The following is a 17,586-nucleotide window of genomic DNA, read 5'->3' as shown; positions in this document are numbered from 1 at the left end:
TCCGGTTGCCTTACCTGGTCTTTTAATAGTCTGCAATATTGGCTGTCTGAGGGAGCCATTTCCATGTCCTCTGCAGAGCAATCAGTCACAGCCTGATCTGAGTTTACACTTTGCTACCAGCCCCATAAAGTTCATTCTCCACTAATGACAAACAGTTTGTCCAGGCTTCGTAGCCAGCCTTATCACTCAGTTGGCAGCTTAGGTTTAGTTAGTGAATCTTACACAGGTTCTCTGAGTTACATGTGGAGTTAAGAAGAAAGAACTTGTACAACTGTGTTGGGGGGTGGAGGAGTACCTAAGCTACTGTCTGTCCTTTCCCTGTGTCTCTAAATTGAATCTGTAATTGTAAGGTGGAGGTGACAAAACTTCAGTCTTTCTTATAAGTAAGTGTGTTAATTTATATTATACATGCACATGTGTTTAATTTGTGATTTGTTTAATTTGTCTAAAACAGCTATCTCTACAAGCTGATAAAATGTACATTGACATTACAGGCTTATCTATGTCAAGACTGCACATATTGTTTTTAAAACATTCTGGAATAGTGTACTCAAAAGGAATATTTCTGTTCACCTGTGCTTGAGTTTTTATTACAGATTCTTTCCTATTTTCATAGGTATGCCACCACCTGTTGGTCCTCGTCCTGGTATGCCTCCCATGACACAAGCACAGCCTGTGACAGCACCAGGCATTCTTAATAGACCTCCAGTTCCTGCTGTAGCAGCACCCTCCCCACAGCCTCCAGTTACAAAACCACTTTTCCCCAGTGCAGGACAGGTAAGGTGACCTTCAGAGACTCTGGAATCTTAACTATCTAGTCTTGTCCCTTACAATAGACTATAAAATTAAATCATTGTGACTGTTAGTACTTCTCATTGAAGATACTACAAAAGTAATTGATAAAATGTCTCACCTGTTTTGACTCTTTATTGTAATGCAGTTTAACACTAGGCTGCTGATTTTTTAAAAGGATTTTTATTCACTTTTTATTTCCCCTGTCTTCAGTGTCTTATAGCAGCCCAGGAACTAGGTATAACTTCTGTCAGCGGATGTGGGGCAGTGGGGGATGGACAAAGCACTCTGACACTAGTTCCCTTATGGAGGGGAATGGTTGGCTGAACTTTTTTCCTTTGTCAGCAGATGGAGATTTGACTTCTCAAAACTTTCACTAAAGTTCACAATGCACAAGTCTTGTCATGGTTTGTTTTAAGCAGGATTTCAACTTGTGGCCTCTTGATTTTTTATTTATTTATTTTTTTTAAGGCTTGTGACCATTGCCATTTGTTGTAAATGAATACATCCTTAATTCTTTACTTGCTTTCAAGTATGTTGCAGAAACTTTCATAATGTCCTTTTTGCATTTTGGACTTCTGCATGGAAGATAATCATTTACAAAAAATTCAGTCCCTTGGATAAGAGATCCTTCCATATGGATATTTTCCACCCAATTGTTTGGAGACTGTTCACTGTTTCCTTTCTTTTATGCTACAGATGGGGACACCTGTCACAAGTTCAAGTACAGCTTCATCCAATTCAGAAAATCTGTCAGCATCTTCTAAAGCTCTGTTTCCTAGCACAGCACAAGTACGCAGGAAGTTGCAGTTTTAAAAAAGAATTGCTTTGCAACTTAACCCTTTGGACCGTTATGTAAATCTGAAATTGTCTGCCTAAACATCTTCAGATAATTCCTGTTATATTCCTGATTATGTTTAGCTGGTAAAACTACAAAATCCTTAATTGTATATTACATCTTGTAGGAATACACATTTCGAAGTGTTCAATTCCTCTTGGATAATGGGAAGAAATGAGAAATACTACATCCTGGTTCTGAAGGGTTAAAAAAGCATGAAAGCAGCAAAATGCATTTTAGTGGGCAGTGGTTAGCTTGATGCATGGTGAAACCTTTTTAGTTCATGCTGTTTAATCTTAATATAGGGAAACTCTAATTCGCATTATGTTCTAAAATTGAAACATTTGGCTTCAGTTAGAAGGTTGAATGGAGAATTGAAAATGTATGCTGGCTACTGCCAAAGCATTCTCTCAAGTGAAACTCATTTTTGTAGTATTTTACTTTTAAAGCAAAGTTGTCTTGTCTCTAATTTAATTTAAGCACAGACAATATTGACTCCAGCCTCTTGTGTTTCACAGTGGAGCTCAAATTTGTTTTCACTTGAATCATTAATGAGACTAAAATTTCAGGAAGAGCTGTAGACAGATATTTAAAAGACCTTTGCAAGACTATTGCAGTGTTTTTGTTATGGAGAGACTGCTTCAAAATTAATTTAAATTTTTAAAGTCTGACATGTTAGACCTCTTATACTGAAAGGTTTAGTTAAAGCCAAGATTTTCAAAACATCTAATTTCATTAATGAATGCTAACACTTGGAGTTGTATTCACTAATGATTGCTAAAGTACACTAATTGTAATAACAGAAATAGAAACTCACTTCAGCATAGCTTGTCTTTACTAAAGCAGAGTGGTCCATAAAGGATTTATATATTAAATTGAATGTTTTGGGTGAAATTATGCAAGAAATTCAGCAGAATATATATGCAATTTTTATTTTGTACCTTTTGTTTTAGCTATTGCTTTTGACCTGCAACATCTAGACTCTTACAGTGTGTGCACTAGGTTTTATTTTGTCTTTGTTTTCAGTTGCTTTAGTATTATGTGATGAGGCTGAACGTTACTTTGGACTAGCTTATTTTAATTGTGTATCTTACTGGAAAGTTTCAGATGTCAAACAGGTAAATGAGTTTTATTTTAAAAAGTAAGTATTTCTGCTGATTGATTTTTTTATTTCACAGGCTCAGGCAGCTGTTCCAGGACCAGTGGGTACTGATTTCAAACCTTTGAATAATACACCTGCAACAACCACAGAGCCCCCCAAACCTACATTCCCTGCTTATACACAGTCTACAGCTTCAACCACTAGCACAACAAACAGTACTGCAGCTAAACCAGCTACGTCTATAACAAGTAAGCCTGCTACCCTTACAACAACCAGTGCAACCAGTAAGTTGATCCATCCAGATGAGGATATATCACTGGTAAGTTAAAACCGTTTTTCTTAAGTTGATAAATGCAACTCACGTTTCCATTGCAATTGTTATGTGGCTAACAGGATACTTTTCTCTATCCCAGGATGACTTTAATGCTGGTAGGAGTATAAAATATGTTGAATTAATTTATCAGAAATTCATGTGAGGGGATATATCTTCAGTTTCAAGGTGGTGAATAGCATAATAATAGGGTTAACACTGCATAACCGTACCTTTATAAATGGTGAAACTGTTGCATTGACTCTAAGAATAACCCCTCCTGAGTGTGGCTCTGCCTTAATTGGCTCTCACTTTTCCAGGCTGATGTATAACTGTTAGAACTGTGCCAGATACAAACACATAGCTAGGCAGCCTGGCACAAGTGAGACTGAGCAATTGTGAAGTGCTCCTGACAGATATGAAAAACAATTATATGGATGCTCTTCTCCAAGTTCAGAACTGAAAAATCTCAAGACAAAGTGCATCCTGCTTTCCTAAGCAAGGTTAGAATTCGGGTTAGACTTAGTTTTGTCCTTTAGATTCCCAGTTCATTTGAGATTTTTTTACATATAATTTTAGTATTAAGAAGAGATTGAGTCTCATCTTTTTCAGCCCTGGGAGGATCGGCTCCTTATGTGCAAAATATTAGAGTTGACAGTATTAGTATAGCAATTTGAAATAGTTGAACTTGCACTATGTGGTAGCTTTCCTGGGAAAGAGAGATACTATTGGTAATTTACTTGAGAATTTTATAATAGCAAATTGAGTTCTATTTTTGAAGCTACCTTTAGTAACAATTTCAGTTTTATAAATTCTGGCTTATGTACGTGGACATTCTGCACCAATATTTAAATTAATATTTCAACTACCTTTCTCTTCCTGGAGTGTTAAAACATCTATGTGTGCTGTATTTTTAGGAAGAGAGAAGGGCACAGTTGCCCAAATATCAACGTAATCTCCCTCGACAAGGACAGGTATCCATGGGCAATCCATCAGTTGGATCGCTTGGAGGTATGATGCCACCACAACCTGGAATTCCTCCACAGCAACAGGGAATGAGACCTCCTATGCCTCCTCATGGTAATCACACTTTTTCCTAATACGTTTGAGTTCACTGAAAGCTTTTTAAATCTAGAAGCAGCAGTTAATTTGAAATGGATGGGTTTTTACAGAAATATAACTTAATGTTTAACTTTGTGTCTCTAACCTTTTGAATCTACTAAAATAGCTTTATTTTAAAATATTTTTAAAAAAGAAAACTAGTAGATACGTTTACTTTCATCTTAAAAATGTTTTGTTCATAGGTCAGTATGGTGCTCATCACCAAGGCATGCCAGGATACCTTCCTGGAGGGATGCCTCCATATGGTCAGGGACCTCCAATGGTGCCCCCTTACCAAGGTGGACCTCCTCGACCTCCAATGGGAATGAGACCTCCTGTAATGTCGCAAGGTGGCCGCTACTGATGCTACTACACACAGTCTAATAGGTTTGGAGATTAAACCTTTTCTCATCTTGTGCTGTTAATATAGCCAAGCTTCCGTCAGTTAAGGCTTCATTGTGACTTTTAAAAAAAATATCTTCCCACATGCAAGGAACTATTGGACATTCTTATTTTACATGGGAAAAATTTATTTGGAATAATAAAACAGGAACTTTTCCTGATGTTGCAATTTATACTGTATGGCTTCTTTTTCATGTTTCATCTAGGTTTTTAGAAGTGAAGTATAGTAAATATGGTTCGTTAAATTGTGAAGGCGCTGGAATTACATGAACATACCATCTTAAAGGCAAGTTCTGTAACATTATGTTGCTATTTGTAAAGTGATGCCTTCACAGCACTTCAGGTGCTGTTGGACTTCACGTCCCCAACTTAGCTTGGTGAGGGCTGTAACTATTCCCAACTACCTGTACATTTAAAAGTCTGAACATGTAACAATATTTAATGTATTTAGCGTTCCTCCTGTTGCAGGGTTTAAGTAAACTGACCCAATAAGGTCGTGTGACTTTTCTGTACTGTTATAAACTTCATTGTAATAAAACAAGACAAAAATTTATATGCCTTTTTATTCATGACCAGCTGTGGACAACTGCCTGCAAGGTTTGTACAGATGCATGCCACAGTAGTTATTGGTGTAATAAACGCATATTTACTGCTGCTCTTTTGATATACTCTAATTCTTGTTTGAACTTTGTCACTTAGCTGCATGTTGTAGTCTCCTAAGCAAGTAGACATAGACCTGTACACTTATTAACTAACTTTTAAAAAAATGATTAATAGGAATGAAGTTACAGGGTACATCTCATCTATCGTTTATAATTTGTTTAAAATGGTACAGGTTTCTTTAATAGGCCTTTCTTCTTGTCCACAATAAATCTTAGATGACTTGTAACATTGGCACTTTCACATGTTAGCAAGATGTAATTGTGACCCCTGGCTGATGTAAATCCTAGTGCCAGATGCATCCTGTTAGTTCTTTCTTCAGATAACTTTCTTGGATGTGTGACTGCATCAATGCATGAACCTCAGGAGCCATTCAGGAGAAAACTTCTAGAAGCTTAGGTGCATGACACACAGTGAGCGATTTTATTTCTACTGTATTGAAAGTGACCTGCAAAAAGGAAAAATAGGCCTTTGGCCCATGTTTTGCCTCTCTGATGTGCAAAGAATGGGATTTTGTTTTCTGCTCTTACCATAAATATAAGGAATTACAAATCTGATTGTCTCTGGGTGGTGGTGGTTGTTGGACACAAGATGACTTGTGGATTGAAAGTTTTCTCAGCCCTTTAAGTGCCTGGGTGTTGAACCTTTGAGACTCTTCTCCCAAGTGTTTTAATTACTTAGTTAACAAATCAGAATTTTGAATCTGAATTTGTCTCTTACCCTCTTACTCAGATTAATTTCCTTGTTACGACGTATATCTTGCTTCTTTAGTTGACTAGTCTTCCAGTGTTGAGCTAAATTTCTAATGGAAAAATACAAACATGGGGAGAACACTTTTTGTGATGGGGGGGCTTTCAGGTCTTTTAAACATCAAGAAGCAGAAAATGGCAAACGTTGCTTTCCTTTGCAGATCAACTTTTAAATACAAGTTCCAGCCATAAGTTGTATCTAATCTGTGCCACTTGTGTTGTGGTGAAACTCTTTTCCCTTGTTTTTCCATCGCGTAGGCTGACAGCCTTTACCCTAGTTTGGTCATTAGTGTAGTAGGTTTTCCTGTTTTTTTTCTAACACTAAGCATTGTGGCTTAGTCTTAGTTTTGGAAGAGAGTTCTCTGGTTTTTTACAGCTATGGTTTGTACCAGGAACTTCACATTGCTTTTCTTTCATGCCCCATCTTTTCAGTCTGCAAATTTTAAAATTAAAGATATCCAGAACAGTGTGCTGTCTTCCAGTAGAGTATGTGGCCCCATGGAACTCATTATATAGTGTCTCAGGTTCTTTGGCATCTTACTTTCTAGTTATATGGCCTTGGTTTAACAACTTAGAAATTTATCTGGCAAATCTCCAGAAACTTGTATTAATCTTAAGCAAGATCCATAGCTCTCCAGATGTCATAAAGAAGCATTTTTCTAGGCACTAGACGCCATTTACCTGCTGGCCATCTGTCAGCTAACATGTAGAATAAATAAGCAGACTCATTCAGTAATTTGCTTGGAAATGCATTATGAACTGGCCTTGAGTTTTCAGTTATCTTTTTTTCTCTCCTTCCCTTCCTCCCTCCCTCCCCACCCTCCCTCCACACTTTTCCATTTGTCTACAATCATAATTTAATATGTCCATTTTTGTATTCCAGATGGAAGCTGGTTGTCTTCTGTATTCCTTTCTTCTGATCCCAAGGATCATTCAAAAAAACCCAAACATTAAAGCTGTCCTAACACATTTAACTTTTTTTTTATACCTCACCTAAAAACATTCATGTCGATAGATTGATTTTTGTATTGAGCCTGTAAAAACTGTGGAACTTCCAGCTTTTTCTCAAGCTCTTATGATGCTCTAAGGATATCTCTCCTCCTTCCCCCTGCTGTAGTTCTGTAATCCATTTTTTAAAAAACTTTTATTTTCTGCTCTGCACCATCCCACCCCCCCTTTTCAAGGATGAGTAGTCAAAAAAACAAAACAAAACAAAAAAATAAAACCCAAGAACCTTAATGCATGCATTGCTCACTTGATCTGCTCTACTAATTGTCGTTATTTGTCCTTTAGTCCAAAATAGTTCCCATTTCTTAAATAGTTACTGTTTGGCTGGTTAGGTGATAGCATCGTTTTATAGCTCACAAATATTATTTTGGCTACTTAGAGGTTGGAAACATTTAGATCTCTTTATTTTGTTCCTAACAGGACCTGAATTGATGAAATCTCTTACAAATATACTTGGCAAAGTTTAGTTATCTGCTCTTGGTATTTCTCAGGTAGACACTCCCTGTTTTGTTTCCTCTACTAGGAGACCTGTAATGCAGCTACCTTGAGTTGCTGTCACTTCTTTTTCAGTGGGAATGTTCTTACAGAATTTGCTGTCTCTTACTGGCCTGCCGTTTCATTTATGTCCAGATTGTCAGACTTGCAGTAGAGTTTCCTGAGGAGACAAGCTGCTTTCAGATAAAGTAATTTTTATATGGATTAACCATTTAAATCCCCTCCCCTAAGATTAGCATGCCATATCTCATAGTGAAATGAGAATTTATGATTAAATAAGATTGGTTGACTGACCTGCAAACTACATAACCAAATGTTGGTGTAGGCACTAAAAACATCTTAGTGAATAATTTTTAGGCAAACGTTTAGAAACAGATGAGGAAAGTCAATGCTTGTGCAAAAGATTAAGCATTTTTCATTAGAGGATCTAAATCATTTTTAAAATAGCCTCATGGTACTATTGAGTACCATGAGGTACTCAATAGGGTAGACATATTCTAACCATTTTAGAGACAGAAAATAAGTGATTTGCCCAAGATCATTCAGCAAATCATTGAAAGAGCCAGAATTATAAACCAGGAGTCTTGATATCATCTCTTTCTTGAGTTGCTAAACCACCCTTCAGTACAGAGGTTACCTTTTAAATTAGATTTTACAAAGTTAACTAGTTTCCGTGGTCTCTAATCTGTGAGTGAACTAACTCTTTCCTTTGATGAATGATTAGTAAGACTTTCCCGATGACTAGGTTTTACTCTTTTTGCAAATCATTGCTCCTCTATTTCAGTTCATAGATTCAAGATACTGGTAATAAGTTTGAGGATGGGATGCATATCTGATAATTAAAATGAATAATTAACCCTTGCTCTGTGCATGCACAGGAGGACACAAGCTTCTAGAAAGTATTCAACTGCTTCTGTGGTTTGCATGGTGCATGCACTCATTTCGAGTGTATGGAGCTGCAGAGCAAATTACCTGTGTAGTGCACTCAAGTCAATGGTAATTAATTTTTTCTGTGAACTAATGGATAAAGTACAGCATATAATCTGAAATTATTTTGCAGAAACCAAAGAATTCTGAACACGATGAAAAGAAAAAAAGCAAGACTTGTTTAGTTTACACAGTGAGAAGGGCAATATAATGACTTCTGGTAACAGAAGTTGAAACTGTAACAAACTAGCCTATCAGCTGGTGTTGCAATTTCTAAAACGAATTTAAATTTTTTTTGTCTGGTACTAAATATCTTAATAATTGTACTGGTCTAGCTACTACAGAAGACACTAAGGTGAGGGTAAACTTTTCAGTGGCTGATGGGATTTTCACCTAACATTACTTTTTGTGAACTAGTACAATAAATGCCATCAGTTATGGGAAAAATACCCATAGACAACAGAGTTGTGTTCCAGTCATCAAGCTACAAATGAAGTAATCTAAAGTCAGAACTTCGTACAACTCAAAAATAGTCAGAAAGTATAAAAGGTTTAGTTTGGAATTAACAAACAAATGCTAAGGCAGTGACTTCTTTTGTTTGCTTGATCACTGGAATTTTGTTAATTTTGAATGCATGTCTTTCACTTAATTGGGTTATGTTTTTCTAAAATTTAAATTTTTCTTCTTCCTATAGCCCTGCCATAGGACAGGCTGAGGCAGAGTCTCAGTGTTGCCCTGTTCAGTCTGAGGCAAGTGGGATTTATTTTATTCATTCTGGGGGCTTTCACAGCTTTATGGCTGTTGGATATCTATGTCCCCAAACTTGCAGCAAGTTTGGTGAAGGCCCCTAAATTTAATTTAATTTAGGATTTTTATAATCTTTTGGTAGATGGGCTCTATATTAATATTCATACTTATTGGCTGTGGTGTTTTTGAAGAGGTTGGGGGGAAGGGATATTTAAGATCGATGTGGATGCAACTTTTTTCCCTTTATCCTTCAGCCATTTCCCTTTTTTCCAAATTCCATGCACTATTTTTTTGACGGTAATATTTAATAATGGAACTACATGTAGCTTATATGAACACATCTGTTGGGTGATGCTGTTACCTTTTCTGGGGAAATGTATTGAAATGCTACTTACTTGAAATCCAGAAATTTCATCATAACACTTTAAATCCGTTTAGTTATTAGGCCTACAGTATTAATTATAAGAATATTAGTCAGAGCTGGAGGCATAAAATTAGCTGTATTTATAGAACCCTGAATAATAATTTTCCATAAAAGGAAGGATATAGTGATATACTTAACATTTTTGTTTTCACATGTTATACCATGAAAGTTACACCAGAAGAGTAAATATTAATGTAGAGCCCTGCAAAGAAGAAATACAGATTTGAGTTGGTAAATAGAAAAAAGGAATGAGAAATTGAAGTTGTAGATTTTGCAAAAATGTCAGTTTGAAAGATTTCCTTTTCATCAGCCTCTTTTTTAAAAAGGCATAATATTGTAAAGTTTGGTGTATTGCACCATGTATTCTAAAATCATGGCATTCATTGCGAATTTTGAGGGATTTTTCAGTGTAACTTAACATGTTTAATAACTTCCGTTACCATATCAACAGTATTGAAGATAAAACTGTACTCTTATTTAGAAAACGAGAACTTTACTATCCTTAAATAATTTTAAAATTACTGTTTGAGCAGACTGCCCTTTTGCCTTTTTCTTGCAAAAGCATTTGATACCTGGACAATTTCAGCCTGAGAATAGGTTTTGTCCCTGTGTAATCTGACTGCCTCTTGGCAGCATTTGACTCTTACAATTTCCAAATTAAAAAAATTAATGTTTGCTAGGTTATTTGAAATTGCTGCAGCAGATGAGTTTTTAAAGACAGTTTTTGATGCACCATAGAAACCGTTTAATTTCTTTAACGTTTCCTTAAGTAATGGTTAACTTGTATGGCTTTCACAAGTCTGGTTGTGGCTCACATTGTCTTTAATACAATTGACTGTCACCTACAAGACTGGAACGTGTTCCTTCTGCCCTGTTGCTTTCCCCCTTTGGAACTCCTGCCCAACTTCCCCACACTCACATTCTGAACCCCTTCTGGGTTTCTGATCCTTCCTGGTGAGCTCCAGAAACTAGTTCTAATCCTCACTAATGCCCAAATTTGTGAGACCTATGCACTGAATGTTAACTGTATTCAAGTAATTGTTGAGCAATTTGTGTTATATTCCTAATTCTGTCAGTTTGATGTTACCCTTTATAACACTACAAGACAATACTACAGTAACTAGCATTTTTATACTAAATTTATTCAAGTTGTAAGAGCACTTGTTAGGTCACTTCACTGTCTTGTCTCCTTATTTGCATAAACTGGTCACAGGCAAGAGTTTTCTTGCAGAAGAGAATTGAATAAGTAGTGTGTTGTATGTGTTGCTACAGGTATCTGAATCATTCTATTAAGACTCAATTAATGAAAACAGCCAGAGATATTTAGTGTTTAATATTCATTATTGATTCAGTCTGCCTTATATCACCATTTAATAGACTGACACTAAATAGTTTCCATCCAAATATTTGCATTTGGTTTGGTAAGTCTTCAGGTGTATTTTGTAGTAGAAATGTTCAAATGTAGATTAATGTATACCCTCCCCCTTGTCCATAGTGTACATTTGTACAAAGATGAGTATCCTTCTTTGATCCACACTTGGGTTATATCCAATAAACATATATTCCTTGTGGCAGTTAAAATGTTCAGTGTCATACTCAAACCATCAATTTGTTTTCACCTTTGCATTGTTTGAAGATACTAGTTTAAGATGGTCATGAGAAATCACTTACTTGCACTTCCTATTTCTGTTGTACTAATGCTCTTAATATAATTTAAATGTTTCTTCACCATGCCAAAAAAACCTGATGATTCTCTGTATTTCTTGTATCTATCTTGTGAAATGAGACTAAGTACTGTAGTTCGTTCCTCCCCTATCACTGTAGGGATATTTTCTTTTCTGCACTAGTTATTCTCATGTAAATTTGAGAACATACTTCTTGGAATCCTAGTAGAAACTTTCATCTGGAGGAAGACTAATAGCTTTGCTAGCCACTTCCGAAAGATGTACTCAGTGGCACTCCAGAATAATTCTGCAGGATGTTGTGTGTATTTGAGCTTCCTTTGCTATAATTTTCAATTCAGTGCATTTCAAATGGTATCAGAAATCTCAAGTTGGTCTTCAGACACAAGCTTCGCTTCTCCCTTTCTCCCTGTTCCTGCTTCCCTCTAAGGGAGTTTTATGATTTTCAAAAGTTTCTCGTTTTGAGATTTCAGTAAAAATTTGAAGTTCATAGGTCTCAGTGACTTCAGCAGGCATGCCAATATTATCTTAATTCAGTGCCACAGTTGATGTCCATGTATTAATTTGAAAACAACAAGAGAGCAGTTTGCATTTGCTTTAAATATTCAGTGGTGATATATGACCTATAGAAGGTAGAGAGGCTTTGCTTTCCTTCTAACCACCCATAATGGCACGCTGCTTTACATTATTTAATTTAATAGCTTTTCCTCAGCTCCTGGATCAGTCTTAAGTATTTCAAAAAGATCTCTGAACACAAATCTAGTTCTGAAAAAAAAAACCAACCTTGCTCCTAGTGTGAAGCTTGTCTGACACCCTTGAGTGTGGATCTGAGGAGGATATTGCCAGGAAAAACTTAAATTGTAAACAAGAAATTCCCTAATTCAAAGTAGTGTGAACTTACTGATACCCTGTGTGTCACGAAGCTGCTCCATTTCTGGCTTCTGTGTCTTTTCCCAAAGGCTCTTAAGAATCACTTTAAAATATTACTCTTATTTTCCTACATTCTAATGGAAGCATTAGGTATTATTCCATTTAAAGCTACAAGGACCTATATTTCATGGACAAGAAATGCTATAATGTTAAACTGCTAAATCAGGTGAACTTGTGCATATCTCTCGTTACATGCAAGGTAAATAATAGGAGTGGCAAAGTACATGCCATGCGTTAAGTTCTTGGATGCTTTAGAATGCTGTGATGTTTGCCTTATACAGAACACTTTGTATATTAGTATTAAATGCTGTCCCTTAAGTGCTGTGGAAAATACTTAATTCCAGTATGCCTATTTTCAAAATGATTTCACTAAAGCAGGGTTTCTCAAACTCCATTGCATCATGACCGCCTTCTGACAACAAATTACTACATGACCCCAGGCAGGGGGACCGAAGCCTGAGCCAAAACCAAAGTTTGACCCCTGCTGTCCGGGGATGGGGCAGGCCGAGGAGGAGGCAAAGCCGAAGCTTGAGGGCTTCAGCCCTGGGTGGTGGGGCTCTGACTTCGGCTTCAGCCCTGGACCCCAGCAAGTCTAATGCCAGCTCTGGCGACCCCATAAAAACGGGGTTGTGACCCACTTTGAGGTCCCAACCCACAGTTTGAGAACCACTGCATTAAAGTAACTAGGATTTTCTATAGCCCAGTGATTCTCAACCTATTTACCATTGTGGGCTGCATCCAATACTACCTGTATGGCCCTGAGGATGTCACATGGGCTGCAGCTCTGTGCTGATTGGGCCACAGGTTAAGAACCATTGCGATAGCCAATCTGGAGAATAGCAGTTAGTGGGTTTAGTGGCCTCTTTCTGCCACAAATGTAGTGATGGTCCATTTTCGTGTTTGCCATAAAAACTTGTCCAGATATTAGTTTGGGAGTGGGAAAAGAATTGAGGATAGTTGCTTTGGAAATAGACCTTGTTGAGTTTTTGTTTGTGCAAAACACATTTAATCATCTGACTGTTGTGATTCAGTAACAATACGTTGCTCAGATGGCAGCTCTCTGCAGATCTCTACCCCATCAGAATAGGAAGTAGATAAGAATAATCACAGCTAGAATGAATACTGGTATCATGTTTCTGCTAGTGTATCTGCAGTTTAACTGCAACATCATTGCTGGCCAAGTGACCTACGTATACTGAGGACCTCTATGCAAGAGAGCCAGACTTTTAATCCACAATTTCTTGATCCCTTGGCCAACACAGACTTGAAATACAACAGACTCCTCAAGTTGGTTACAATTTGTGCACCTCACTTCTCAACCCAACTTTTTTCTTAAGAGGCGTGGAAGGATCCACAGTCAGGAGTCCTGACCAGTCCTTGATTGGCCAGATGGTCCCCACGTAAAGCCCGAGAGTAAAGGAGGAAAAGGTGAACTACCAGTTGGATTTCCACTACAACATCCACATTTCATTCAGGTCGTCAGACAGTGTAGTGTTGTTAAGATCCAGGCTTTTTATTCAGCCTTAACTCAAATTATATCTAGTAGGATGGTATATCTTGAATGCTGGGATGCTCCACACTTCTCTGCAAGTCTGTGCACCAGTTCTTTTGATTTCTCCAACCATCTATCTCCCTAGCAGAAAACTCTAGTTTTAATAGTACCATTTTTAAATGGTGCTGAACTCATCTTAAAACACTGAGCTCATCTCAAGGTTTGTCTTGACTAGGAATTAAAAGGTAAGACCAACAGCTGGTGACTGTAGCATTCTCTTGTATAAGATCATGTTTGATGTAATAGATGATCATTTCGGGCTTCCTAGAATAGTAAGTTAAGAAATCTGATTTTTGAGGCCATGGGATTTTTTCCCTCTCCCCTCCTTTACAGGGTGTGTAGAGAGAAGACACATTGTGGCAGGGGAGTTGATAGGTCAGATGAGGTATGTCAGTTTCAGGTATGTGTTGCCTCAGGGTTTCCTTTTTGTTTTTGCTATATCAGTATAAATTTTAATCACATTTCAAGAGTAATTCTTTTTAAATTGAATTACACATCTGCTGTTCCTACTAAAACTGTGTTAACTAGTCCCAACTTCAACCTTTTGGTTTTGAATGTGGGAATTTTCATCATACCTAAGAACAGCCCACATATACTCAAAGGAATCCATTTCTCTGTTCCCTGATTTATGAATCACACACCAAGACAAAGTAAAACTGATTTCACAAACAACTTCAACTCTATTGCCTCAGTGAAGCAGGTGAAATTTGAGAAAATAATAAGTGTACCCCATCTATTTTCACTGAGTGCTCTTTAACAGGATCACTCTTGCAACTACAACTTGTAATCCCTTGACATTCAGGTTTGTCCAGGAGGTATTTATCATATTATACTTGTCTGATACATGAGTCAGAAAAGTTTGAATCAAATTTAAAGGCAAATTAAACATAATTTTATAGCCGCCTTTAGTCCATTTTTTTTTAAAAAGGGACATTGTACCAATTGAGGTTTGAAAAAAAAATTTTAAATGAGAACTAAATTATGGATAAACTCCTTGATTTAATACAACTTGTGTTTTTGTTAACTAGCAGCAGAATTTCAGCATTTGCTACTTACTGGTAGAGAAGAAAAATCCCACAGCACTGCCAGTACAGGTTAGTTTAATCTGTAAGTACCTGATGTTCCTGTTTGAAATACTGTGTTCAAATACCATTTAAATACATGAGGAGAGTCTTTTGATCACCTAAATGTAAATACGTCTTTGTTGTGTAGGATATATGTTGCTGTCTTCAGTAGTGAGTAAATTTGTAGAATTTAACAGTTAAAAAAAAATACAGTGATTCTAACTACACCTAGGGGTACTATACATTTACAAGCACCTGATTAACGGAAATGGGGATTAAAAGTTTTGATAGTCATTTTGGCAGTATTGAGAAGCTTAATGGACACATGGATGTGGATTCAACGGTCACTTCTTCAGTAATTCACTTACTACCGAGAGAGGTCATTTTGCCAGAGTGAATTGGTGATACAGGATTTTGATATTCGCTTATATTGGGGATTGGGTGTTCATGCCCCTAATACTGTAGCAGTAATTTAACCTTGACTTAAATTTTCTGTTTACAGATAATATGTAATATCACCTGACTTAATACCCCCACTCTCATATATTTGCTGTAGTAGGCCCTGTGCATGGGATTAGACTCTGAAATCCATTTTAGCCCCTTTCTACACTTCAAAGAGCTCCTACAAATGTTTTCCTCAAAGACTTTAGTTTACCCCATATTTCTTGCCTTTCCCTCATATTCCTTTTTACTTTCTCCTTCCACCCCTCCAGTATTGCTTAGTGTGCTTTATCTGCTTAAATTTGAAGCAGGTGACTTAATTGTTTGGATGTTTTTTGGTTGTGCAGTGTCCTGAGCGTCTCGAGTATTTTGAATGAAATTAACTTCAGAAGATAAAATTTTGTATGTGTACACAAATATACTGTGACCGTTTTTAGGTGCTCTACAAAAATAAACTCCAAAACTACAGCACATTAAAGATCAAGGAAAGCCAACAGATGGAGGTGGTCAAATAGAAACTGAAACTGTCGTCATCTCAATTTACCTAATTAGAGCAACAATCTGAATAACAATGTGATAAGCTGACATATACAGCTCCACCAAGTTGATTTCAGAATTGAACATCTCACATAGGTTTTAAGAATTCATTTTCAATTATAATAGCATGTTAATTTTTTATGTTATAGAAGAAAACATGCTTACTGGTTTTAAGAGCTGTGATAACCTTTGTAGTTTTAGCAGGACACGTCACCCAGGGACTCCTATTATATGCTCAGGAATTCAGACTAAATGTTCACTTGCCTGCAAGTGGCAGCACACGCACTTCAACTTTCTCACTTGTGATGTGCCTGTTCAGACTTTGGGAACCTGGCGGGTCACTTTTATATTGGCTTTAAAATTAATCTGTTGGCCTATAACTCCTAAACATGACTGGGAGTTATGTGCACGTGTAAAAACTACAGATTCCTTACTTTGAAATCAGTGACTATATGTAGTAAAGTTCACAAATCTTTCCTTTTAATTGATATTTTTTAAATAATTGTGAATCCAGTTGCTGTTTGTGGCACCAAATCTCTCACCGTATTAATAAGTGGTTCTTTTGGACTGCAGTATTGTTCTGTGAGGTCAGCTTACAGGGGTTGTTAAAAAAGAAATTATTTAACCTTCTACTTCACAGTACCCCCCAATTTGGTATTGAACACTCCGCTTTGCCACACCCATCCTCTAGTGCGGGGGTCGGTAATCTGCTGGCAGGCTGCGAGACATTTTGTTTATGTTGACCATCTGCAGGCACTCCCCCACGCAGCTCCCGGGGGCCGCAGTTCCCTGTTCCCGGCCAATGGGAGCTGTGGGAAGGAGCAGGCCGCAGGGATGTGCTGGCCGTGGCTTCCCGCAGCTCCCATTGGCTGGGAACGGCGAACCGCGGCCCCAGGGAGCTGCGGGGGGGGTCGTGCCTGAGGATGGTCAAAGTAAACAAACTGTCTCGCGGCCTGCCAGCAGATTACCCTGATGGGCCACGTGCCAAAGGTTGCCGACCCCTGCTCTAGTGCTTCATATTACAAAAAAGTACAATGCTTCAGGATTGCTTTAATATAATGAGCTATGGTGGAAATGCCACCTTTCTGAGATTTTTTTTTGCCAATTAAATAGCCCACAGCATAATATGAATATTGTTTCAATAATAAAGAGCTAAGTGCATTTTCCTTTGACACAGCAAATTTGGATTTTTCTGAAAGGATACTGGGAATCTTTAGACCTGTCATTACTACACAAGTGATCTTAAGTTGAGCTTTTGGTCCATTGTCATAGCTGTCCTTTAGCATACAATTGGATCTTTTACTTTACTGTGGCAATTACTTAGAGGCCACACTAAGAGTTTATCTATCTTCTATGAACCAACAGTCATTCAGGTATTGATATTAAAAAGTGTCCCAAATTCATGTTCTTTGAAGAAGTGAAGTGAATGGGACCAAGTTAACTGTTTTTAGAACATTAAAATATGCCCATCAATCTGTGAGCACGTGTACAAAACTTGTAACAGATGGTAAAAGTATTGGTAAGAGGGAGGGGTAAACTGAAAGGTTGGTAAGTATGTGGGTAACTCTGTAAAATGCATGTTGACTGTAGAAATGGTAACTGTCTGCAGTTTAATTTTCATAGCATTCAGTTGACAGAGAAGTGTTGAAGACCATATGGAACCAAGAACAATGAATCAAACTTGCATTCTGTGTGTTCTTATGAGGCTCATATTTCTTCAGGAATGGGAAATTGGATATATATACTTCCATAATATGTATCTATTTAATTCTGACTTTCTCTAATGATTAAACTTAGTAATTTAATAAATGAATTGTTGCCTGTG

At 37.3% G+C, this 17,586-nt stretch overlaps 1 protein-coding gene across 16 annotated transcripts in view; it reads left to right on the top strand.

Moving 5' to 3' along the window:
- Positions 1-17,586, top strand: part of ZNF207 (zinc finger protein 207) — a 52,341-nt gene that overhangs the window by 9,454 nt on the left and 25,301 nt on the right. For 7 of the 16 annotated variants that reach the window (XM_037914304.2, XM_037914301.2, XM_037914299.2 and 4 more), the window contains 5 exons: positions 617-777; positions 1,492-1,584; positions 2,809-3,051; positions 3,960-4,122; positions 4,347-5,199. In XM_037914304.2, coding sequence (XP_037770232.1) covers positions 617-777; positions 1,492-1,584; positions 2,809-3,051; positions 3,960-4,122; positions 4,347-4,507 — 821 coding nt within the window. In that variant the 3' untranslated portion in view covers positions 4,508-5,199. Of the gene's footprint in view, positions 1-616; positions 778-1,491; positions 1,585-2,808; positions 3,052-3,959; positions 4,123-4,346; positions 5,200-9,078; positions 9,138-14,747; positions 17,571-17,586 lie in introns of those variants that run through there. The other 9 variants (XM_043527762.1, XM_037914306.2, XM_037914307.2 and 6 more) reach the window with 6 other exon arrangements.

Source organism: Chelonia mydas, chromosome 14 (genome assembly GCF_015237465.2).
Source record: "Chelonia mydas isolate rCheMyd1 chromosome 14, rCheMyd1.pri.v2, whole genome shotgun sequence".
Lineage (NCBI taxonomy): Eukaryota > Metazoa > Chordata > Testudines > Cheloniidae > Chelonia > Chelonia mydas.
Note: the sequence above shows the minus strand (reverse complement) of the source record. Positions and strands in the feature narration are given on the sequence as shown.